The 23707-nt window shown below is 43.2% G+C and overlaps 5 protein-coding genes and 1 long non-coding RNA gene across 6 annotated transcripts; 5 read left to right on the plus strand and 1 right to left on the minus strand.

The window, feature by feature from the left end:
* The first annotated feature begins 305 nt into the window (after positions 1-305).
* LOC120293402 (probable LRR receptor-like serine/threonine-protein kinase At3g47570) lies at positions 306-1453 on the plus strand. Its single transcript, XM_039312590.1, has 3 exons — positions 306-469; positions 575-985; positions 1157-1453. Exons 1-3 carry the CDS (start codon positions 451-453, stop codon positions 1198-1200), a joined length of 474 nt encoding a protein of 157 aa, XP_039168524.1. The 5' UTR covers positions 306-450; the 3' UTR covers positions 1201-1453.
* A 4634-nt stretch (positions 1454-6087) lies between these two features.
* On the plus strand, positions 6088-9784 carry LOC104445974 (putative receptor-like protein kinase At3g47110). The gene is made up of 4 exons (XM_039313240.1): positions 6088-8239; positions 8358-8888; positions 8994-9404; positions 9576-9784. Exons 1-4 carry the CDS (start codon positions 6088-6090, stop codon positions 9617-9619), a joined length of 3138 nt encoding a protein of 1045 aa, XP_039169174.1. The 3' UTR covers positions 9620-9784.
* Positions 9785-11008: 1224 nt separating this feature from the next.
* On the plus strand, positions 11009-13395 carry LOC104443699 (L-lactate dehydrogenase A). The gene is made up of 2 exons (XM_010057207.3): positions 11009-11831; positions 12688-13395. Exons 1-2 carry the CDS (start codon positions 11223-11225, stop codon positions 13135-13137), a joined length of 1059 nt encoding a protein of 352 aa, XP_010055509.2. The 5' UTR covers positions 11009-11222; the 3' UTR covers positions 13138-13395.
* A 387-nt stretch (positions 13396-13782) lies between these two features.
* LOC104443700 (NADH dehydrogenase [ubiquinone] 1 beta subcomplex subunit 8, mitochondrial) lies at positions 13783-15462 on the plus strand. Its single transcript, XM_010057208.3, has 4 exons — positions 13783-14004; positions 14088-14174; positions 14276-14371; positions 15092-15462. The coding sequence occupies exons 1-4, from the start codon at positions 13867-13869 to the stop codon at positions 15146-15148; spliced, it is 378 nt and encodes a 125-aa protein (XP_010055510.1). The 5' UTR covers positions 13783-13866; the 3' UTR covers positions 15149-15462.
* Positions 15463-18042: 2580 nt separating this feature from the next.
* Positions 18043-19420, plus strand: LOC104443701 (36.4 kDa proline-rich protein). The gene has a single exon (XM_010057209.2). The coding sequence runs from the start codon at positions 18258-18260 to the stop codon at positions 19086-19088; it is 831 nt and encodes a 276-aa protein (XP_010055511.1). The 5' UTR covers positions 18043-18257; the 3' UTR covers positions 19089-19420.
* A 716-nt stretch (positions 19421-20136) lies between these two features.
* Positions 20137-20778, minus strand: LOC104443702. The gene is made up of 2 exons (XR_725215.3): positions 20621-20778; positions 20137-20376 (listed from the first exon to the last, which is right to left on the minus strand). It is a non-coding gene; the product is annotated as an uncharacterized LOC104443702 (long non-coding RNA).
* Between the last annotated feature and the right edge of the window lie 2929 nt (positions 20779-23707).

Genomic DNA, 23707 nt, shown 5'->3' on the forward strand with positions numbered 1-23707 from the left:
ATAAGAATTAAAGAATCCGAAATGATTATCCAACCAAAGAATCTATTCCAGAGGATAGGATCAAATCCTCAACCATAAACCTCGACTTTGGATTTCCTTCAACGCTGGATTAGAAAGACTGTCAGTGAGAATAATTTTGAGTCTTGAGTCTTGAGTCTTGAGATTACAAAGTCTTGAGACTATAAAGTCTTGAGACTTTAACTATCGATATCCAGACTTAGACTGATAGAAATGTTTTGTCAGCTTCAAAATATTCTGGAAAGATTTCTCCAACATCTTCACCACCAGTGCCGAACTCCAATCATCCACTGTGATCTGAAGCCAAGCAACATTCTTCTCGACGATGACTTCACAGCTCACATCAGTGATTTTGGATTGTCGAGGCTCATTTTCAATTCTAACAAAGACATCTTTTCGGGTCATCCTAGCTCCTCTGCTTTTCAGGGAACCATGGGTTACATTGCTCCAGGTACGGCTCTAAAGATCACAATTACATTTACATCCACAAAATCAAAAGATTTTCAATGACCTTGTAGAGTAATCGAGCTAACAGGAACTTTTTCTGGACTGGCAGAATATGGAATGGGCGTTCGTCCATCAACAAGTGGGGATGTGTACAGTTTCGGAATTCTCTTGTTAGAGATGTTCACTGGAAGACGACCAACAGACAACATATTTAAAGAGAATTTTAACCTTCAGAAGTTCGTCAAGTCAGTGTTGTCAAAGCGAGCAACGGGGATGTTGGATCAGTCAATTTTCTGCGGAGAAGTAGGCGAAAGCATGGACAAGGAGGGGATATGGAGAGACTGTGGAACCGACCAAGCCGAATGTCTGATGTCGGTTTTTGAGATCGGATTAATTTGCTCAGCAGAATCACCAAAAGACAGGAAGGACATGAATGGTGTCGCACGGGACTTGCTCTCAATCAGAGACAAGTTTCTCAAAACCGGCATCCATGAGGATAGAATACAGAGCCCTGCACCAAGTAAAGCACCTTTTTAAGTCGCCATATGCTTGTATCCTTGTATACCTACCATTGCTTCGCTGTTCCACAATGTCTTTGGATTTAGTAAATTGGCACGTATGATAACAAGTATTGGGACAATTGCTGAGAGCCTGATCGATATATCCTCCTTTCTCTTTTCATATTTTGCAGGGGACAGGTGCGAGGAGGTGGCCTGTTCCACCTCCGGTTATTGAGTGGGACGGGAGGAAACTCTAAATAGAGGCGGGCACGACGTAGCTTGTTAGAGCCACGCTGCTCTTTCCATGTCAATGGCGGGCTAGTTTGGGCATCTGCGAAGTCCGTCCATAACTGAGTTACCAGGGAGGGCCTTGGACTTTGAGGTGCTTCAGCTTGCTAGCGGGTGAGCCTCCGAACCAGCAGCTTCTGGTTGGTCAGTAAGCAAAACTAGCACGCTCTGCATAATAAATAAAACATGGACTTGGACTATTCCTATGGTTATTTTCCTGTTATGAGACATCTATATGTACTTGGGTCCGGTCACGTTCTTGTGAGATCCTATGAAACCGTCCATTAAGAACGAGAACCTTCCGAGAGTCCTCGAGGCTGTGACGGAAGGTCTCCATGCACTGCCGTAATGTATGAATGGATTTCCTTCTTATGTCCTCCAGCCAAATTGTCCTTCTTTTCTGGGAAAGTAGAAACAGCAACGTTGATACTGATACTGTGAATTCGGTTCTGTGACGACTCGGTTTTCTGCTTATTCCATGATCTATCCTGAGAACCCAGCGATGGATTCCTAGTTCCATCGCCGAAATCAGCTTTTACTTCGAGCCTTTCCGATTTAGTCAGACAATTTCTTTTATAGATTGTATGCATCACGTCCCCAATTACATGATCCTATTAAAAAAAAAAGAAAAAAAGAAGAAGAAAATTTTACTAACATGATTTGCCGGCAAAGTACTTAAAAAAAAATGAAAAATGATGTATTTGATAACACCCGACATGTTTGACGATAAACTTATAAATGCAATCAATTTGATCAGGATGTCTGAAAAGGAGATATGAATAGAATATCAAAAGCCAGAATAAGTGATCGGAAAAGAAAATAGAGAGTACGTCAGAATATGGAAAATTCTCTCATACTTATCTATTCACATTTTGAAATTAGAGGTGACAATTTTTTACGCTAGGGATCAACATTGCTTGAACATAATATGGAGATAACTCATTCGGGTTTGCGATTGAACTGATTATCTATATGTGACATTTGTGCCAATTGAGTCTACCACTCATTACCAAGAGGAGAAGGAAAGAGGAGAGGAAAGCTTTCATAACCCCTTGAATTAATGCAAATTTAGCTCTCCAAAGTATCCAAAATTGATCCGAGTGACCCAAATTTACCATCACTTGGCTTGTCTCATATCCTTGGTGTTGGTTAAAGGTTTGGCCTGTCCTCTAGTAAGACAGGGTCTACGAATGCATTCTTTATTTTAATATACCAATACTTGCACGCCCAATATACCCATATTGGAACAGTATATTTATTAAGCTTGTCCCCGGCTCTACCCTCTAAGTATTAACCGTCCGAGAAATCCCAAAGGTCCGGACGTTGCCTCAGACAAAGCTATTTAAGGTCGCAATTAGGCCAGGCTGGAATAAGAGAAAATCTCGAGATGTAAGGAGTGACAGTTCATAGAAAACAGATGGCGTGGCTGAGGAGTTAAAATCGCAACGATACAAATTTGAAAATGAGAGTTGAATTCGAACAATTTCCACCCATTTCATTTCATTCCAAGGGTAAATTAGTCTCCTCACTTTTATGTCCTCTTCCCAAAAATGAGGCTTTTTGACGGGTCGACCATTCCCTTAGCCGGACTCTGAAAAATCGAACTACCCTACCAACCTCCGGCGACGAGATCCTCACGCAATCGAACGCACCGCCCCGACGATGACCAACTGATACAATCTCGCAATAAGTAAATATAATGCCAAGTTGTAAAGGAGACAAAAAGTCAACAACATCACCAATATTTTATGTGGAAAAATCAAAATGGGAAAAATGAGAAATGGCCCAAAAACTTCCACCGATCACCAAAAATGGTAGGATACACAAAGTTGTCTCTAGTCACACATTAAAGACACAACATCAAGAACACAATGGTATTTCCATCACTACGAAGGTGAATTTAATAAATGTCGCGACCAAATTTTGGATGCACCACCTAGGCTTTAGCTAATGGATTACTAAGCCTAAACATAGCTCAGGCTCTCCCAAACCAATACCAATTCGTGATTTAGGTTCAAGTTCTTAACATGCAATTGATTTTTAATTTAGAGTCGTCACTAATCTATTTTTGGCGAATCAATTAGAAACCCAAGTAAAGTAACGGGAGATTTACTTTACTCTTGCAAACCAGAGATTTGTGAGTTCGGGGAGTTGATTACACCAGCTTTCACTAACGCCATTTTGGTACATTTTTCTTTTTATTTAAAAAAAAGGTTTTGCAGACAGCTTGAATTAATTTTAATTTATTTCCTTAACATGTGAGGCGATCATGCAGGTGTGCAAACCATCAATTTAATACTCAAGAAAGCAATGAATAAATCACATAACTTACCTCATAGCAATGAAAGCATATGTAATGTTAGCTCAAAATTCACATCAAAAACTCTAAGTGATTCACAATCACTCAATCTTTTTTAGGATTTTTTTTTGTTTAATGAAATCTAATTTATGTGCAATGCAATTTAATCAAATGACCTAATTCTAATGACAGGCAATTTCTAATTAAATGGACCTTGCAGCAATCACTAAATGACATGCATTTCATGAACCTAGTTCTATATGGCATGTGCATGATATTTTTGTATTTTTTTATAAAAATTCTTATTAAAAATTGCTAAAAAATAAAAATTTAACTAAAGTGAGATATTATCTATTTTAAGTTAAGATGTGAATCCTATCTTAACTTAGAAATTTATCTCGACATGCAATTTAATTCAAAGATCTTATTTAACCTAGATACCATGCATTTTAATATAATTAGAAAAGAATCTAACTATTTTATCATGCAATTCTATCTAGGAAATCAATTCTAATATACATGATATATGCAAATGCAATCTTTTTTTGTATTTTTGGGGTAAATAAAGCAATTAAAAGATAAGCACCACGGTCATCAAAGAATCAAAGATATTATCCATTGTTCGAATTTGGAAACGATATCTAATCAAACTTGATTATTTCGTTAATAAAATCGATAAATTGATCTTAAGCCTTAAAGATAAAAATATCAATTTTATTCCCGCATGATTAATTATTCCATCTAAAGTATTATAGATGGAATAAAAAAAATTGGCGTGTGGTTGCGGATCAAAATTGGGAATACGCCTAATTCGAATATGCACGTAAAATATTGAAAATGCAATAAAATATCCAAATCAAATTTAGATAAGATAATTACCTAATTTCGCAAATAATGATACCAAATTTGAACCGAATAGAATCCGCTCAACGGGTGGTGGCACGGCGGAGCTTGGGTCTTTGCTACTCATGGGTGGACGGGAACGAGATCACAGCAGGGCTCGAATCGGTGGCTTCACGGATCACGGTGATGGCTCGGGGTGTTGAAGATCCGGAGTTGCTGATGTTCATTGGACCAGCTAGACGTGTTGTGGGCGACCAGCAACGACGGCAGGAGGAAATCTGGAGTGGAAAGCCTGGTTCTTACGTGACGTTGAAGCTGTTCTACGTCTGGATTTCTCCTCTTCTTTTTTTGTCGTCTTTCGTTGAATTGATGAATAATATTGGAGACGTCGGGCCAAGTCTGGGCAGCTCGTTGGTAAAGCGTCGGACGTGTGCAGAGACCAAGGAGAGAGAAGACTTCTCTCTTTTTTTGTTGTGCTTTTTGTCTCCTCTCTAAGCACCTACTCTCTTGTCTTTTTTTTTTCCTTTTGCTTATGGACGCTTGCTGCTCATCTTCGTGTCTTCATCATGTAGAATTTTAGAACCTACGAGAAGAACATAAAGACTTTTGTCGCGATGGTAGCCACCTCGTCGTCTCTATTGCGTCTCTCTCTGCACCCCTTCAGAAAAGCAAACCCCCCCTCCTTGTTGACTTTGACCCCAAAAATAAAAGAACTCTCTCTCCCTGCTCTCTTTTACAAATCGTGTCCCTCTACCGTGTGACCCCCACAGGGAGGCCGTGAGTTCTCTCTTTTTGTGGCCGTGTATCTCAATTGTGTGCCCCCCTCTTAATTTGTCTCTTAGCGAGTCCTTTTTATAGGCCAAGAATCCCCTCCCGAATATTCTCCATCAATTTTATCACATATTGCCAAAAATTCAAAATTATAATAAGATTTTTTTCAAATTTCAAATTTTATAAAGATGAACTCATAATATCTCATCAATGATATTGAAAAATCCACCGTCATATCACCAAAAATATCAAATCTCCACTTCTCACAAGATAATCTTCGGTCATCAAAAAAAGGGGCTTGGGCTAATTTGTTCTCTTTGTGAGCTTAGTCCAACTCGTCAAATTAAAACTCAGAACTACCAATTCAAACCGTTACGAATCTAATGCAAATGCAAAAAAAATATGCCCCTAAAACTATATGCTACGCAATTTAATTTTTTTAGAGGTAAAATTAATCCCTAATTTTTATGCAATAAATAAATGATTTGGATAGCCAAAATTTAGGTATCAACAATACAAATGGAGGATGAAACCCTAATCGCGATTGGAGAATTCGGAGAAAGTTCTCAACGAATGGAACCGATCAACTTGTGCGTCCTTGGCCTCGCGATATTCAAATTCGAGCCAAGTTGCAGCCCTATTTAAGAGTCAAGCAAGTCAAGTCAAGCGCCGCTAGATGTACTCTCAACGTTCAGGTCAAGTCAAGTGCTAGAAGAGGTCTCAGCGACGTCCCCGGAATGATTCAAGACAGAGCCTATCCAGGGTCCCAATCGTAACCGTGTAGTCGGCTAATTAAGTTTCGATGCTTTCAACTTCCAAGCTCGCTTCTGTGGCCTTTTCTATAAATGGAACGTTTCAGGTCAAGCGAGGCACCATCATAGCTATCTCAGCATCTCCTCACTGACACTAGCGAACCCGAAAATGAGTTCATTTTCGAGCCATTTCTGTTCAGTCGCCTTCCCTGCTGTCTTGATCCTGGAGCTCATGATCACGAGCTTCGCTTCTTGTAGCCCTCCAGGGAATGAGACCGATAAAATTGCTCTGCAAGAGTTCAGGTCCCTCTTAACAGATGATTCTGCAGGAACCTTGGCCTCCTGGAATGATTCCCTCCATTTCTGCCGATGGACTGGAGTCACTTGTGGTCTCAGACACCAACGAGTCACCGCCTTGAACCTAGATGGACGAGCTCTGGCTGGGACCGTGTCCCCTTATATTGGAAACCTTTCGTTCCTCCGATACCTGAACCTTGCAAACAACTCTTTCCATGGTTTCATTCCTCCTGAAATCGGGCGCTTGTTCAGGCTTAAAAACCTGATCATGAACCACAACACCTTAGGAGGTGGAATTCCTAGAAATCTCTCCCTGTGTCTTAGCCTCGTGACTCTTGAGCTCGACCATAACCATCTCCACGATCCCATTCCTTCCGAATTTGGGTCACTGTCGAAACTCCAGACGCTCTCCCTTTTGAACAACAATCTCACAGGAGCAATCCCTGCTTCCATCGGAAACCTATCCAACCTCGAAGAGCTTAATCTAATGAGCAACAACCTGACAGGAGGAGTCCCCATTTCTGTAAGCCAAAAAAGGCTAAAAAAATTTGTGGCCAGTGAAAACCAGCTGATGGGTGGCTTCCCCTCTGCTCTCTACAACTTGTCATCCCTCAATACCATAGGTTTGTACGATAACATGTTCTCTGGTAGTATCAGGAGAGACATAGGCCTTCTGCTTCCAAATCTGCAAATGCTGGTTCTGGGAGCTAATCAGTTCACAGGTCCCATTCCCGATTCACTCTCCAACGTCACCAACTTAGCAGCAATTGATATCCCCTTCAATAACTTCACCGGACATGTCCCGGCCAGCTTCGGAGGGCTTCGAAACTTGAGCTGGCTTGGCCTTGGGTCTAATTTTCTTGGAAGTGGCGCAACCAACAGTCTAAGTTTCCTTGCTGATTTGGCCAACTGCAGCAACCTTAAAAGGCTGGACTTACAACATAACCAGTTCGAAGGCGAGCTGCCTGTTTCTGTCAGTAACTTCTCAACCCAACTGGAGTGGCTACAAATGTCGACAAACAAAATTCGTGGGAGAATTCCTGAAGCAATTGCAAACCTGTTTAGTCTACAGGTATTATTTATGGACGATAACATGCTAACAGGCAACATTCCAATGTCTATTGGGAGGCTATCAAACTTGAAATATCTGAATTTGGGCCAAAACAAGTTGACTGGACACATACCGTCGACCATAGGTAACATCACCGGTCTGTTACGTCTGTACTTGTACAACAGCAGCTTAGAAGGAAGCATACGTTTGAGCCTCGGCGACTGCAAGTCCCTGCTATATCTGCACCTCTGTCATAACAAATTTACCGGGACCATTCCTAGCCACATGATCAGACCGTCCTCCCTCTTAATACATCTGAATGTATCTCACAACTCTTTGTCTGGGCCCCTGCCACCCAATGTTGGAAACTTAAAGAAACTCATTTCTCTCGACGTTTCACACAATCAAATTTCAGGTGAGATTCCTACAACTTTGGGCAACTGTTTGGGATTCGAACAGCTGTATATGCAGTCGAACCATTTTCAAGGACCCATTCCTCAGTTCAAGGGGTTAGAAGGCATCCGTTTTCTCGACCTTTCCAATAACAACCTGTCAGGGCAAATCCCAGAGTTTTTAGTTAACTTGTCGTCGTCGCTGCAATTCTTGAATCTGTCTTTCAACAATCTCGAAGGCGAAGTACCTGTACGTGGGATATTTAGAAACACTAGTACCATCGAAGTTGACGGCAACCGAGAGCTATGTGGGGGCATACCTGAACTGCGTTTGCCTTCATGTCCAGCAAAATCGTTCCCGAGATCGATAAAGCATAGACCTTCGAAGTGGGTGGTGGACATAATCATCTGTGCTTCTTGTGCAGTGGCATTACTGTCCTTAATATCTCTTTTCTGGTTGAGAAACTCGAAGAAGGAACATCTGCCTACCCGCTCCTTCGGCCATTTTCACGAGAGAATTTCCTATGATGCTCTATTCAAAGCTACCGACGGATTCTGTTCAAGCAAATTGATTGGTTCAGGTAATCTTTATATATAGATGAATATTTAACTACAACAAATGAGTACAGAGAACACACTTCATAGTTCATACGGTAGTACCACATCGCATGACCACAATAATTTTTAACTCTTGTTCAGGTAGTTTTGGCAATGTGTACAGAGGAACTCTTGGTCCCGATGGAAAAATCGTGGCCATCAAGGTTTTGAATCTCCAGCAGAAAGGAGCTTTCAAGGGCTTCTTGGTCGAATGCAAAGCACTCAGCAGCATTCGGCATCGTAACCTTGTTAAGATCTTGACTGCTTGTTCGAGCATCGACTCCCATCGTAATGAGTTCAAAGCCTTGGTATACGAGTTCATGGTAAACGGCAACTTGGACATTTGGTTGCACCCAAATGACGAACACGTGCAATTCAAACCTTTGAGCTTCCTGCAAAGATTGAACATCACGATTGATGTGGCCTCTGCTTTGGATTATCTTCACCACCAGTGCCGAGCTCCAATCATCCACTGTGATCTGAAGCCAAGCAACATTCTTCTCGACGATGATTTCACAGCTTACATCAGTGATTTTGGATTGTCGAGGCTCATTTTCGATTCTAACAAAGACATCTTTTCAAGTCATCCTAGCTCCTCTGCTTTTCAGGGAACCATGGGTTACATTGCTCCAGGTACGGCTCTAAAGATCACAATTACATTTACATCCACAAAATCAAAAGATTTTCAATGACCTTGTAGAGTAATCGAGCTAACAGGAACTTTTTCTGGACTGGCAGAATATGGAATGGGTGTTCGTCCATCAACAAGTGGGGATGTGTACAGTTTCGGAATTCTCTTGTTAGAGATGTTCACTGGAAGACGACCAACAGACAACATATTTAAAGAGAATTTTAACCTTCAGAAGTTCGTCAAGTCAGTGTCGTCAAAGCGAGCAACGGGGATGTTGGATCAGTCAATTTTCTGCGGAGAAGTAGGCGAAAGCATGGACAAGGAGGGGATATGGAGAGACTGTGGAACCGACCAAGCCGAATGTCTGATGTCGGTTTTTGAGATCGGATTAATTTGCTCAGCAGAATCACCAAAAGACAGGAAGGACATGAATGGTGTCGCACGGGACTTGCTCTCAATCAGAGACAAGTTTCTCAAAACCGGCATCCATGAGGATAGAATACAGAGCCCTGCACCAAGTAAAGCACCTTTTTAAGTCGCCATATGCTTGTATCCTTGTATCCCCAGCACTGCTTCACTGTTCCACAATATCTTTGGATTTAGTAAATCGGCTCGCATGATAACAAGTATTGGGACAATTGCTGAGAGTCTGACCGATATATCCTCCTTTCTCTTTTCATATTTTGCAGGGGACAGGTGCGAGGAGGTGGCCTGTTCCACCTCTGGTTTTTGAGTGGGATGGGGGGAAACTGTAAATAGAGGCAGGCACGGCGTAGCTTGTTAGAGCCACGCGGCTCTTTCCATGTCAATGGCGGGCTAGCTTGGGCATCTGCGAAGTCCTTCGTCCATAACTGAGCTACCAGGGAGGGCCTTGGACTTTGAGGGGCTTCAGCTTGCTAGCGGGTGAGCCTCCAAAGCAGCAGCTTCTGGTTGGTCACCAAGCAAAACTAGCACGCTCTGCATAATAAATAAAACATGGACTTCGACTATTCTTATGGTTATTTTCCTGTTATGAGACATCTCTATGTACTTGGGTCCGGTCACGTTCTTGTGAGATCCTATGAAACCGTCCATCAAGAACGAGAACCTTCCGAGAGTCCTCGAGGCTGTGACGGAAGGTCTCCATGCACTGCTGTAATGTATGAATGGATTTCCTTCTTATGTCCTCCAGCCAAATTGTCCTTCTTTTCTGGGAAAGTAGAAACAGCAACGTTGATACCGATACTGATACTGTGAATTCGGTTCTGCGACGACTCGGTTTTCTGCTTATTCCATGATCTATCCTGAGAACCCAGCGATGGATTCCTAGTTCCATCGCCGAAATCAGCTTTTACTTCGAGCCTAAAAGAAATTGTATGCATCACACCACCATCACGCCACCAATTACACGATCCTATTATAAAAAAAAAAAAGAAGAAAATTTTACTAACATGGTTTGCCGACAAAGTATTTGAAAAAAAAAAATGAAAAACGATATATTTGATAACACCCAACATGTTCGACGATGAACTTATAAATGTAATAAATTTGATCAAGATGTCTGAAAGGGAGATATGAATAAAATATCAAAAGCTGGGATAAGTGATTGGAAAAGAAAAATAGAGAGTATGTCCGAAATATGGAAAATTCTCTCATATTTATCTATTCACATTTCGAAATTAGAAGTGACAATTTTTGACATTACAGGTCAACACGGCTCGAATATAATATGGAGATAACTCATTTAGATTTGTGATTGAATTGATTATCTATGTGTGACATTCGTGCCAATTGAGTCATCCACTCATAACTAAGAACAGAAAGAAAGAGGAGAGGAAAGCTTTCATAACCCCTTGAATTAGTGCAAATTTAGCTCTCCATAGTATTTAAAATTGCTCAACTCACCCAAATTTACCATCTCTGGGCCTATCTCAGATCCTTGATGTTGGTTAAAGGTTTGCCCTGTCTCCTAGTATCCTTATATTGGAACAGTATCTTTATTAAGCTTGTCCGCGGCTCTACCCTCTAAGTATTAAACGTCCAAGAAATCCCAAAGGTCCGGACGTTGCCTCAGACAAAGCTACTTAAGGTCGCAATTAGGCCAGGCTGGAATAAGAGAAAATCTCGAGATGTAAGGAGTTGAATTCCAACAAGTTCCACTCATTTCATTTCATTCCAAGGGTAAATTAGTCTCCTCACTTTTACGTCTCTCTTCCCAAAAAGGAGGCTTTTTGACCGGTCGACCATTCCCTTAGCCGGACTCTGAAAAATCGAACTGCCCTACCAACCCTCCGGCCACGAGATCCTCACCCAGCCGCACGCAGCCGTCCCGGTTCCTCGTTTCGCGAGAGAGCAGAATGCACAAGGCGCCGTCGTCTTCCTCCCTCGGCCCCGGCGGCCTGGACCTGAGCCGGGCCTTCTTCACGCCGATCCAGGAGACGGCGCCGCCGTCGTCCACCAAGCGCCACACCAAGATCGCCGTCGTCGGGGTCGGCAACGTCGGCATGGCCATCGCCCAGACCATCCTCACCCAGGACGTCGCCGACGAGCTCGCCCTCATCGACGCCAAGCCCGACAAGCTCCGCGGCGAGATGCTCGACCTCCAGCACGCCGCCGCCTTCCTCCCCCGCACCCGGATCTCGGCCTCCGTCGACTACGCCGTCGCCGCCGGGTCCGACCTCTGCATCGTCACCGCCGGCGCGCGGCAGATCCCCGGGGAGTCCCGCCTGAACCTGCTCCAGCGGAACGTCGCGCTGTTCCGGGCCATCGTGCCGGCGCTCGCGCGGCACGCGCCGGAGTCGATCCTGCTGATCGTGTCGAACCCGGTGGACGTGCTGACGTACGTGGCGTGGAAGCTGTCCGGGTTCCCGTCGAACCGGGTCGTCGGGTCGGGCACGAATCTGGACTCCTCCCGGTTCCGGTTCCTGATTGCCGATCACCTCGACGTCAACGCGCAGGACGTGCAGGTTCCGTACGGGCACCGCCCATTTCCTTTATTCTGCACTTCGTCTTTTTGCTTTATCTGCTTTAGTTTACCGGCTCATTATTTTATTTAATATTTAGCTACTTTAGCCCGCATTTTACGCTGATATATTATAATTATAATTATAATAATAATAATAATAATAATAATTAATTATTATTTCCATACTTTTTGAATTGTTCATCTATTAATACGAGCTGTGATGAAAAGGGGAAAAAAAGAGAGAGAAATTTGTAGAGTAATTGTCATACTTGTGAAAAGCTTGAGATTAATATGTGGTGGAAAAAATTGCGATAATGTTAATGAAAGTTACGTGGGAAATGAGCCTAATCACGAAAGGCAAAAAAGCATGAATAAATAAAAATATGTGATCTATGTGTTTAAACTGAACCGCAACTTTAATGTCTTTATGCTTGAATACTTTATAGCAAGTTTGAGATGAATATCCACATTTTTTGTAATATTAAAATGACTCGAGTTATTTATTCCATTGGATCTAAAGAATTTATTAAACTGCGTTTTAAATTCGAAACTAAGTTACATTTTCAAATGAGGTCGACAGGATCAAGTCTTGAAAAGAGACGGTTTCCCCTCTTGTACACTTTTCCCAGGCAAGTTGGCATCAACGCAATTATTATTGTTATCTTCTTTAGATACGAATCTCATAATAATATAATTTTCCTTTTTTTTTTTGGTCGAATATATTTTTCCTGTTTAATGGTCGCAATCGCACAATATGATATGACATAATCTTCCTAGAAATGGTTCGCTTTGGCAATTCGAGAATTGTTGTACAATTGTTCTTCGTTTTCACTTGCGAATTCAATCGTCGTTCTTAGGCCTACATCGTGGGCGAGCACGGCGACAGCTCGGTCGCCCTGTGGTCGAGCATCAGCGTCGGCGGGGTCCCGGTCCTGAGCTTCCTGGAGAAGCAGCAGATCCCGTACGAGAAGGAGACCCTGGAGAAGATCCACAAGGAGGTCGTGGACTGCGCCTACGAGGTCATCAGCCTCAAGGGCTACACCTCCTGGGCGATCGGGTACTCGGTCGCGAACCTGGCCCGGACCCTGCTCCGGGACCAGAGGAGGATCCATCCGGTCTCGGTGCTGGCCAGGGGGTTCTTCGGCATTGAGGGCGGTGACGTGTTCCTGAGCCTGCCGGCCCAGCTTGGCCGGGGCGGCGTCCTAGGCGTGACCAACGTGCACATGACCGAGGAGGAGGCGGCACGGCTGAGGAAGTCGGCGAGGACCATCCTGGAGCTGCTGAGCCAGTTGGATTTGGGCATTTGAGGAAGAGAATAAGAGAAGTCCTTCACTTTAGTATTTTGCTAACCCAACACTATTAAGACTGGTTTTGGTTTTTGGCACCTTGTTTCTCTACATTGGGAAGTTTGTAAACCCCGGATTGTGTTTCTTTCTGAGATTCAGTCCCTATATTTTGGATTATTGCAGAAGAAACCCTAATGATTTTCCTATGTAGCAATTAAGCCACTCCCCAGCATTACTACCAATGAAAAGAATGTGAAAGACCTTTGATCTTCTGCTAAATAGTCAAATTAGAGCCTCATTAAACAATATTTTCTTTTGGCTAGTGATTTACGCACTGTCACTATGCGACTCGACTATTGAAAATCAGTTCATAATTTGAATCACGAATGAAATTAAGATTGCATCCTTTAGAACTGTATGATTTCCCAAACTAGATAAATATGCAGATTTAACATGAAAATATTACATCCTTCCAATCAAAGAAAAGATACTGAGGCTGAGGATCTAGTGGATAAAAACTCATCTTTGCCTAATTCCCACTGTGATTTTCTTATCCTTCCTTGTGTCCACAAAGGGAGGACAAATTAGTAATTTTGTTATTTCCTCTATTGGGCCTGGCCCAACGGGCCCAATACAGCCACAAGATCAGTCGAGTTCAGAAAAACAGTCTGTGCAGACGAGTGCAGACGCAGAGCAAAACCTGCTAGGCACCCGAGAAAGTGCGAGAAAGTGAGAGAAAGCGCGAGAAAAATGGCCGGGAGATTGAGCCACGTGGCGTCGCGGATCATGGGCGGCAACGGCGTCGTCGCCCGCTCCGCCGCTTCCTCCCTCCGCCTCCGCGCCGGCATGGGCCTCCCCGTCGGCAAGCACATCGTCCCCGACAAGCCCGTAAGCGAATCTCTCCCCGTCGTGGAAAACCCTAATCCGCCATCTTCGTCCTCGTTTCTGAAATCTTCTCCGATTGTTTGTAGTTGCACGTGAACGACGAGCTCGTTTGGGACAACGGGACCGCGTTCCCCGAGCCCTGCATCGATCGCATCGCGGATACCGTCGGAAAGGTTGGATTCTTATTTATTTATTTTTTCCGGTTCTTTCGATTGATTCGGTGACGAAGTGCTGCGCGGCGTATAGCTTCAACGGTGAATTTGTGAATTTGCAGTACGAAGCATTGGCTTGGCTTTGTGGAGGGCTGGGGTTCTTCGCGTCTTTGGGGCTTTTGGCTGTGTGGAATGATAAGGCGTCGAAGATCCCATTCGTAAGTCCAATGACTTGGGCTTTGAGTTTGGTTTGGAGATAGTGTGCGTGTCCATCTTGATTGGTGGAAAATTTGTTCTCTGTGCTCACTCTGATAGGCTGAATTTCTGGCTTTTCTTATTGATTACTGACCATTGGTGTTGCTGTGATCCTCTAATTCTCTTTGGATTATGGCGATTCAAATGTCGGTGCGTCTTTAGGGACTCGATGGGAAAGTTTCACTTGGTCGCTTCTTATGTAACGTTTGACGCTTTGGGGCTTATGTTTGTGTAAATACGCTGGTGGTCGTGGAAGTACCTTTGATGGTTTGTTTATAGCTGTCTTGTCCTGTTCAAATGGAAAAATAGTTGAACTTGGGATCTTTGTTATGATTAAGATTTGTTGGAGTTAGAGAGAATGGAATAGGATGCCAACGCGGTTTAATAGCCTGTGAGTTTGATTTGTTTACGGTGACCCCATTGAGATGATTTATCTTGCCTATATTTTTGGCTCTGTTTGGCTTAAGTAAGAGATCGAACCTAAATAATGTTCATTTGGATTTCCTGTTTGTTATTGATGACAATGTGGAGTTACATCAGGTCCCTAAATAAATCCTCTGCTTGTAGATTGTTGGTAACTTTTGATTTTTTATAAAGATCAGAGACTTGTCTTTCTTCCGTTCTGCTGATGAGTTTATGATTGTCATCTTCATACACCTACCAACTTTTTTCGTCTATTTCAGGCGCCAAAAGTATATCCATATGACAACTTACGGGTGGAGCTTGGTGGTGAACCATAGAGAGGCTGCAGTTTGTTGATCTCAAAACTTCTACTTTTTCATGTGTGCTATACTCTGCCTCTTCTGCGGTTGGTAATTTGCAATAATAATCGATCAACTGTTCTTGTTCTCTTTTCCATGAAAGCAATATGGTGTTCAGCTGCTGCATCAGTAGAGAGATATGCTGGAATTTATTACAACTTATATGTCTTTTTCATTCCATCAAAATCGATTTTAAGTTATGAGTTGTTTCGGTTGTATGTCACAAGGTCCCTATGGACAAGGGAATGAGTGAATCATTGCTTTTGGGCGCAGGCAGTCTTTTAGCATCCAAACCCATAGCTTTCCATTGTCTCGTATTATGCTGTACTGTATCAGCCTGTTGCCATCCATTGAGTGAGAGAAATTAGTATGATGCTCAGCCTTTTCATACCATTCTTTTCTGTCGGGTGATGTTTTTGGGATACAGATTCAAATGCATAACTGAGAAGGATGTCCAGATGGGATTTGAATGTGCTTTATTTAGGTCCAAGAGTTGGGCACTCAGATTTTTGTGAAGAGAAATATTAGATGCACCTTCTTCAGTGTTTGTAAAGAAAGTTAACCCAAGATCTATGGTAACACAAAAGAAAAGGAACTAAGGTGGCTGTAGGGGTAACACTGAGATCAGACACTTGATTGCATTATAGGTGTCTTTGGCAGAGTCATGGCTCTTGTTGGTGGTTCTATGAAAATGGACTCGCAATTGAGAACATTTGCAGGTTTCTAGCTTTGTAAGCCATCTCTGTGTTACATATTGTGTTAGAAAAGGAGGCGAAGTTGTGAATGGCATTGCTGATTACGTCATAGTTAGGGTTAGAAGCTCTGTAGGTCCGGATTGTTGCTATGGAGGAGGATGTTCCTTACATATATATTTTTGCACTATAGGCATGTATGCCTTTGGGTTTGTTTTGGAATACATGTCTTTGTACTCCCCCCATGTGGATGGAAGTTCAAGCTATATCAAAGAAGTGATTTTGTGTTATGATTTTATTCAGCAAACTCTGAACCTTTTATTAGGACAGGATCCAGAAAGACAATGGAATGAGATATATGATAGTCCATTAGAGAGTATTGGACACTCTAGGCAAAGGCTAATTTTCCTAATGGTGCTAAATTTGAGACTGTGAAATGAGAGTCTCTCTCGATACAATGAAGCATGCTAGACTGGTGGTATGAGCATGGCCATGCGTGCTTGTTGCTCAGGGACTTACATGACCCAGGTCCATTTCCATATTTGCCTGCTCTGCTTTAAGTGTTCTCGCTTATTTTTTGGTAAGAAAAGGGGTAAAGCTGGAGTGTTACGCAGATACTCTCTTAATGAAATTTGATCCGGTCTGATTACCTATCAAAAAAGGAAGCAAAGCTCTCGGTTACCCATCTAATTCTAGAGTACCATTTACATCACAGGATTGAAGTACCCATTTTGCTAAGCAATCTGCACGTGAATTTCTTTTCCTAAAAGTATGTGTGATTTTGTCCTGTTGGAAATATTTTAATAGTTTTTCAATATGTGAAAAAAGAGTATCACCAAAATTGAGGGAGGGAGTAGATTTTATGAGGAAGAGAAATGGCCCCCGGTGGGTCCACCAACAAGCCTGTATTGGTGGAGCTCAGTAAAGTAGTATCAGTTAATGTCGATCAAATCAAGCTCCCGACAAAACTCCCGTCGGAATGATTAGTGGGATTGGACTTGAAAATTTTGACGTGAAAATGGTTATGGTTGAATAAAATTGGTCGACTGGTCAGCTCTGGTTCTTCGCGTAAGTTTTCTTTCTGAATCTGAGCCCTGTTCCGAGATCGCTAGAGATGCCTTGGTCCATTAACTGTTGGCCTTCCGACAGTGTGAAGGAAGAAGCTTTTGGGTCCGGTACCCGTCCATCGCAATTAAGGAATACAAAATGTTGGGTTGATAACATTTCTCGCATGGAAGACAATGAAATGAATTAAATTTAATATGCTGCTATTCATTGGGTAGATGTTGACATGATTCTTTTTAAGCGTTGAAAATGTCTCGTGTAAAAAAGGATAGTAGAAGACCATCAGCACGACTTTCCGCAGCTTCATTCAGAACACAACCATACTGCTTATAATGTTTCATCATAGTTCTAAGTTATATGATTCGCATTATCATTTCCTATTGTAGCTTTTGCTCATATAAAAATCTAATTTAAGCAATTGTCCGAAACAATATCTTTGGCACTAATGGTATTAATAACTACGAAATGCAACTAATTATTCTCCAGTTTCACGGTCTAAACGTCGGTGCACGAGTGGTGCGATTATAGCAGGAAAGGACATCACGCTGCGTAGCAGAGCACGACCGTGCTAACAATCTCACAGCCTGGAATGTAAAAGCGAAACACCATGTGCTGTACCGTGCCAATGTCCGGAATAAGATGAAGGACGGCCAACTTTTTATTCGACTCCTTTTTGCGCTTCACGGGCTTGCATCGTGAAGCGCAACGCGAACCGACTCCGGACCTCGGCACGATGGTACCATCAGAAATTGCAGGAGGGGAGGACAGAAGAGGGGTGGTGAAATCCTCACGCACTCGCTGTTGATTTCTGGGATACCGCTCAATACCATGCAAACTCAACTCTCACGTACACGTAGAGGGAGAGAGAGAGAGAGAGACCCCGAATTAGCAAGGGAATGAGAAGAATGAGTAAAAAGTGTAAACAGAAACGAACAAAAGGAAAGGTGGCCTGAAAAATTACTGGTGGTGGGGGAAGTGAGACTCGCCCTGACGCGGGAACACGTTCGTGGATCACAGCGAAACAGTCACGGATCGAGCTTTGGAGTTCGCGATTCACTGTAAAAACAGTCCAAAATCGCTAACCTCGGTGCGGCACCCAACGCTAGCTCAGCTCTCTCTCTTATCATTGATTTTCATCTTTCCTTTTCTTGAGCTGTACATCTAGAGATTAGCTCTTTCAATCTGTGTTCCACGCGTCATGAGAGAAGAACCTGTCACGGGATGCTCGTATAGTTCGTGATCGTCACCTTGTGTATATAAATCCTGGCCAGGATCAAAACTCGCCGACACCCTCAAGAAGGATTCACTAGGAACCTCAGGGGAAAAAAAACATGGGTTCAAAGACCATGGCCACGTTCTTCGTCTTCATGATCCTCATGCTGTTGCCCCTACCGCCCATATATGCTTGTGGCTACTGCGCGCCGCCGTACCATGGTCCGACAACCCCGACGGTCCCCCGCCGGCCCAGCCCTCACCCCCATCCTGGCCCACCTCACCATGGCGGCAGAGGTGGTGGTGGCGGGAGCAGAGGTGGAGGCGGCGGCAGTAGAGGGGGCGGTGGAGGGAGCGGGGGCGGAGGCGGCGGCAGTAGAGGTGGTGGCGGTGGTTATACTCCGAGAGTGCCGACTCCACATCCGCCCATTGTTCTTCCACCAATAGTCAATCCACCTCCTATCACTAACCCTCCCGGCCTCATTCCTCCCATTACTAACCCTCCCGGCGGCATCCTTCCTCCAATCACAAATCCTCCCGGTGGCATCATTCCTCCAATCTTAAATCCACCAACACCGCCTTCTTCACCCTACCCTCCTTATGGCGGTGGTCCTCCAGGTAGTGGCGGCAGAGGCGGAGGCGGAGGTGGCGGCGGCGGCGGCGTCCCGAGCCCTCCAACCACCCCCAAGACGTGCCCTATAAACGCTCTCAAGTTAGGGCTTTGCTTGGACGTGCTGGGCGGGTTGGTCCACATCGGGATCGGGAACCCGGTGGAGAACGTGTGTTGCCCCGTTCTCCAAGGGCTGCTGGAGCTTGAGGCGGCGATCTGCCTCTGCACCGCCATCAGACTGAAGTTACTCAACCTCAACATATTCATTCCTCTGGCTCTCCAAGTCCTAGCCACTTGTGGCATAACCCCTCCTCCTGGTTTTGTATGCCCTCCTCTTTAGGTAAATTCAGTGCATGTACTCCAGATACTAATCAAGTAGCGGTGCAGAATTTAGGGCTTAGAAAGGGGGTGTTTGTTGTAGTGCTTTGTCGAAGTTTAGGGTCATAAATGCCGGCTGGCTCGCTAGTCCTAATTCATCTCTTTAGGGTTTGGGTAAAATCTTCTAGTTCCTCCATTTGCTTTTGAAGATTGAGGGTACGTGTGCTCGGTTCACTTATTTATTTTGATGTTTCCCTAGTGTAGTAATAACTTCTAGTGGTGTGCTAAACATTCTTGTTCGCACTTACTCAGGACCCAAGTACTTTTATCGTCATTTCATTTTCTCTTTCCGTATCTGTCACCTCATGCCTGGCTCGATGCACCTGTACAATGCTATATATCTCATGCAGGTTTCGCGAGAATCGCAGCAGGGCATCAGAATATGGGGACGCATGTCCATAATAATGTTTACTCCGCGTCGGTGTCTCTGGACGCGTGCGTGCATGCATGCGTACAAACGTAACAGGCGATGACTCGATTTTAGGTCCTCAAAAAATGAACCGTTATGCTAGTTTGATATTTCACGCTACACTCTAACAAAGAAAATGAGACTTTTTATGCAATTCTCTATGGGTTGGTGAAGCAATGTATACAATGCGTGATATCCTCAGTTGCTGCTTGCACTCGCTTGCACAAGTGTGTTTGTGTGTACGTGTGTGTGTGTGTGTGTACACACACAGTATCGAGTATATACAATACTTCATTGCATCGGTTTGTTTCTCAAACGATAATGGAAAGAGCGCATCTTATAAACGAAATACATTGCCTAGACTCGCTAGTGGGCTTGAGAAGGCCGGAGTAGTTCTATGCATAATTAGTACCCTAAGTACTGGACTCAAAAGTTTATCCAAGAGAGGTTTGTCCTTATGATAATCTCTCGAAGCCACCTCTAAATCTTGGCCTATTTGATGTTGGGCTTGTGTGGGCTCCCGCTGATATGCCCTTATACATGTATCCTTCTCTTCTCTTCACTTTAATTATCGAAAAAAGTACGGCGTGACTTAATGAGCTAAAATAAAGGGGTTCGCACATTCATATCAACCTGTCAATGTGAGATCTTAATTTAGCATGACCGAAGCTACATTCAATAGATAAATTGATTAGGCAAGGATAACACAGAGAAGGGTGCCGCAACATCTTCAGTTCCACCACAGCGTGATCCAATTCTAAAATAGCTCCAAACGAACAAACTTAATATCGTCTGGCGATAACAGAATCGGTTCACAAATTGATGTTGCATAAGTTTGCATCTGAAACAAAATATCATCTTTAATACCAATAAGAATCTGTTGTCTCATCTGATAACTTACTTTTCCATAGCATCGTGAAGATACTGACCATTGCTCTTTCGTACGAAGTTGGTTTAAGACATTAATACTATACTCAGTCACAATCCGACGAGGAGAGTGAGAAAACGAGAACTATGAGCGCACACAAGATCAGAACCTAGGCAACGACAAGGCTCAACCAATACATAAGGACACTTTCACGTACCTTACACAATATCGAAAGAGGAGTACGTGCTTCTGGCCCCTCACATGCCCATTTTCTGATGTTCCAAGAACGCGCAAAATCCCAGAATCCCGCGTGGTACAGTGAGACACCGGACAAGTTTGGCACATTTACTGGAATTCGATGGTAGGGTTTCGATAGTCGCTAGATAAAATAATGAAAGAATAAGAAAAGCCTTACAAGGCTCGAGAATGAAGCCAAAAGAGGTTCACGGGAGCGAACTGTGGGGTCAACATGGCACCGCTCGATGAACAGCATAACAAGAGATCAATATCAAAGCAAAAATTTCGGGTAATTAGGTCGTACAATCATTTAGGTATATAGTAAAACCACGCGGCTCGTGCATCGATGTGAATACATTGAGCTTCGATTAGCAAATGGTGCGGTTGAAAACGGAGATAAAACGTCAACCGAAAACACACGCACATACTATTTACATCTGTAAATCCTAGTATCCTACCAAAGATATTGTCGTAAGATCGGCCTTTCGATATCTTAAACATAATGAGTATGCTCCTTTCAATCGAAAGCTGTTGACTTTTGCATGTGAATGCGAGAATGTTTGTCTTAATCTCAACCTATATTGCTAATATCCCTCGATCACACGCATGAATTATCTAGGGTTTAACAACTCCCATTTTTCATCCGAAAGCCATTACTTTGAAGCTCAGAAACTATATGATGAATTCTTTGCTGGAATAATGCCATCATCTGTGTGACTAGATCGACGGATACCCCTTAAAAGTGAGGAATGAAATCATGCCCACTTCCCGAAGCTATTACGTTTTCATATAATGGTTTAACCTCTCATATTTATCGCAATGATCCATTAGAATGAGTCCGATCTAAAAGTTCTAAGCTTTAGAGGCATGCGTAGTTTGAATGGTCGATGTGACATGAACTTTTCAAAATAGTTTTGCCTTTCTCTATGTATGTGAAAAGCAGGTATGCCTACTACAAGATTCTCATTCACGGACTCATTCACTGTGTTCTGTCTCGTCCTTTTTCCATGGTGAGTCATGTATATTGCATAGGCCATTGACCGACCCCTAACTTTCCACTAAAACATCTACTTGCCAGCACCAACTCTTTTTTACATTGCATGGTGGACCTTCCCTTAAAGTTGACCACTAAAGTCATTCACATCATCACCAACGCAGTATAATGAAAAACTTTTGGAGCATAAGTATAATGAAAAACTTTGGGTGGCTATTGAATGCTAATGTATAAGTGTTTATGAAAATTAGAAGTGTCGGATTCGAAATTCTCTATAAACTTGTAAAATAGAAGAGTAAGAGTTATACCAAACTTCCACTTAATCTTTCTATTTCATTGCATCAATGGTGAAGTTGTTATGCAAGATCCTTTCTTTTGATGGGATGGAGTTCACTAAGTGGTTAAGGAACACGAGTGTTTGCGAGATAGATCAGTGCACAATTGACTTCAAATGATCTCATATTTTGTTCAGTCGTCTTAGTTTTGACTTGCATCTTATCTCAATCAAAGGGTTTTTGTTTGGTAATTATTGATCTTAGAATTCAGGTAGCATGTTTCTAAAAGGTTGAGTTAAACAGGAACCAAACCCGAAATTAAATTAATCTTGACGTGTAAAATCCTAATCTATTAGCAAATTAGGTTTATACTAAAGGGCATAATTGTCATTGTCTTGTTTTAGCCCTAAACCCTATGTATATATTGTAAATTACTTCATCAATGCAAGTAAGTTCGCCCAATCTCTACATGGTATCAAAGCAATTGTTGTAATTGTCACCCGTAAGGACCATGCCAATGAGATTAGATCCTAGGTTATCAGAATGATGCAAAAAATAAGGGCTGCCCACCCACTCATGCGCGGGGACGGTGGCTGAAGAGTTTTGATACTCAGTTACCATGATTACTTACGGCCAAAAAAGCGGTTGAGATGGCGAGCACCACGGAAGAAGTTCGTGCAAATTCCGATGCAGCCTCTGGCTCTCTCGGGAGGAAGAAAAACCAGATGGTTGCGTTCCTACGAGGCTACGATACCACAGATCGGAGGTGGGATTTACTGCGGAAGAAACGTAGGAGACTGACTTTCTCTCTCTCTCCCACGGGGCTTCGGGCCAGCTCCGATTCTTTGCTTCCACTGCTCGAACGGGTACGCTTCCTTCTTCGAGGACGGGCTTCAAGGATCAAAGCTCCAAGACGTATCCCCAGCAGGCCGGCACGATCCGCAAGAACGGGTACATCGTCATCAAGGGGCGTCCCTGCAAGGTCGTTGAAGTCTCCACATCTAAGACTGGGAAGCACGGTCACGCCAAGTGCCACTTTGTTGCAATTGATATTTTTTAAATGGGCTGAATACATACGATTCTTTCTGGGCAAGGTGATTACGGCCAATCCTGTCTCTAGAAGGCAAAAGATGGTGCGACCGTTGAGGACGAAAATCAATGAGAAAGGAATCCTGGCCGTAATCGAAGGAAGCCAATATTCTCGACAAGATCAAAGAAAGCAACCGTTGGTCATGTCATCCACTGCAAGGCTGCGGTGGCGTGGGAAGCTTGTTGAAAACACAGCCGAAAGAAACCCTAGCGCTCGATCGGAGACATTCCGTCGGAGCACGGCCTCTTTCCTATAGCAGCAGCAGCAATGATTAGTAACCCAATTACTGTTACTCTCGATTGCCTATCATTTTCACCATAAATAGCATGCACATTCCATCATTGAGATCACTGCATTTCTATCGTGAATTGGAGCATTTCAGGACGCACTGGATTCCTCCATACAAAGTGCATAGAACCAAAAGGAAAGGAGTCCCCTAAATAACCTTTCTGGGCAAGTCCGATGCCAACTATAATAGCATCATGTAACTAAAAAGAAGGAACCAAAGAGAGTCAGCCTCGTAGCTTAATGACGGATTTTCATCTTTGATTTATTTGGGATTGTTCATCAAGGCTTGATTGAAGAGCGTCTGATTCTTGTAACATGATTATTCAGTTTCAGGGAAAGGTGGAAGCCTTAGGTTAAAAAAAAAAAATGACTGTATATTCTTTGACGTATGAAATTTTAGCTCCATTAACTGATTGGACG

The sequence above is a fragment of the Eucalyptus grandis genome, chromosome 5 (genome assembly GCF_016545825.1).
Source record: "Eucalyptus grandis isolate ANBG69807.140 chromosome 5, ASM1654582v1, whole genome shotgun sequence".
In the NCBI taxonomy this organism is placed as follows: domain Eukaryota; kingdom Viridiplantae; phylum Streptophyta; class Magnoliopsida; order Myrtales; family Myrtaceae; genus Eucalyptus; species Eucalyptus grandis.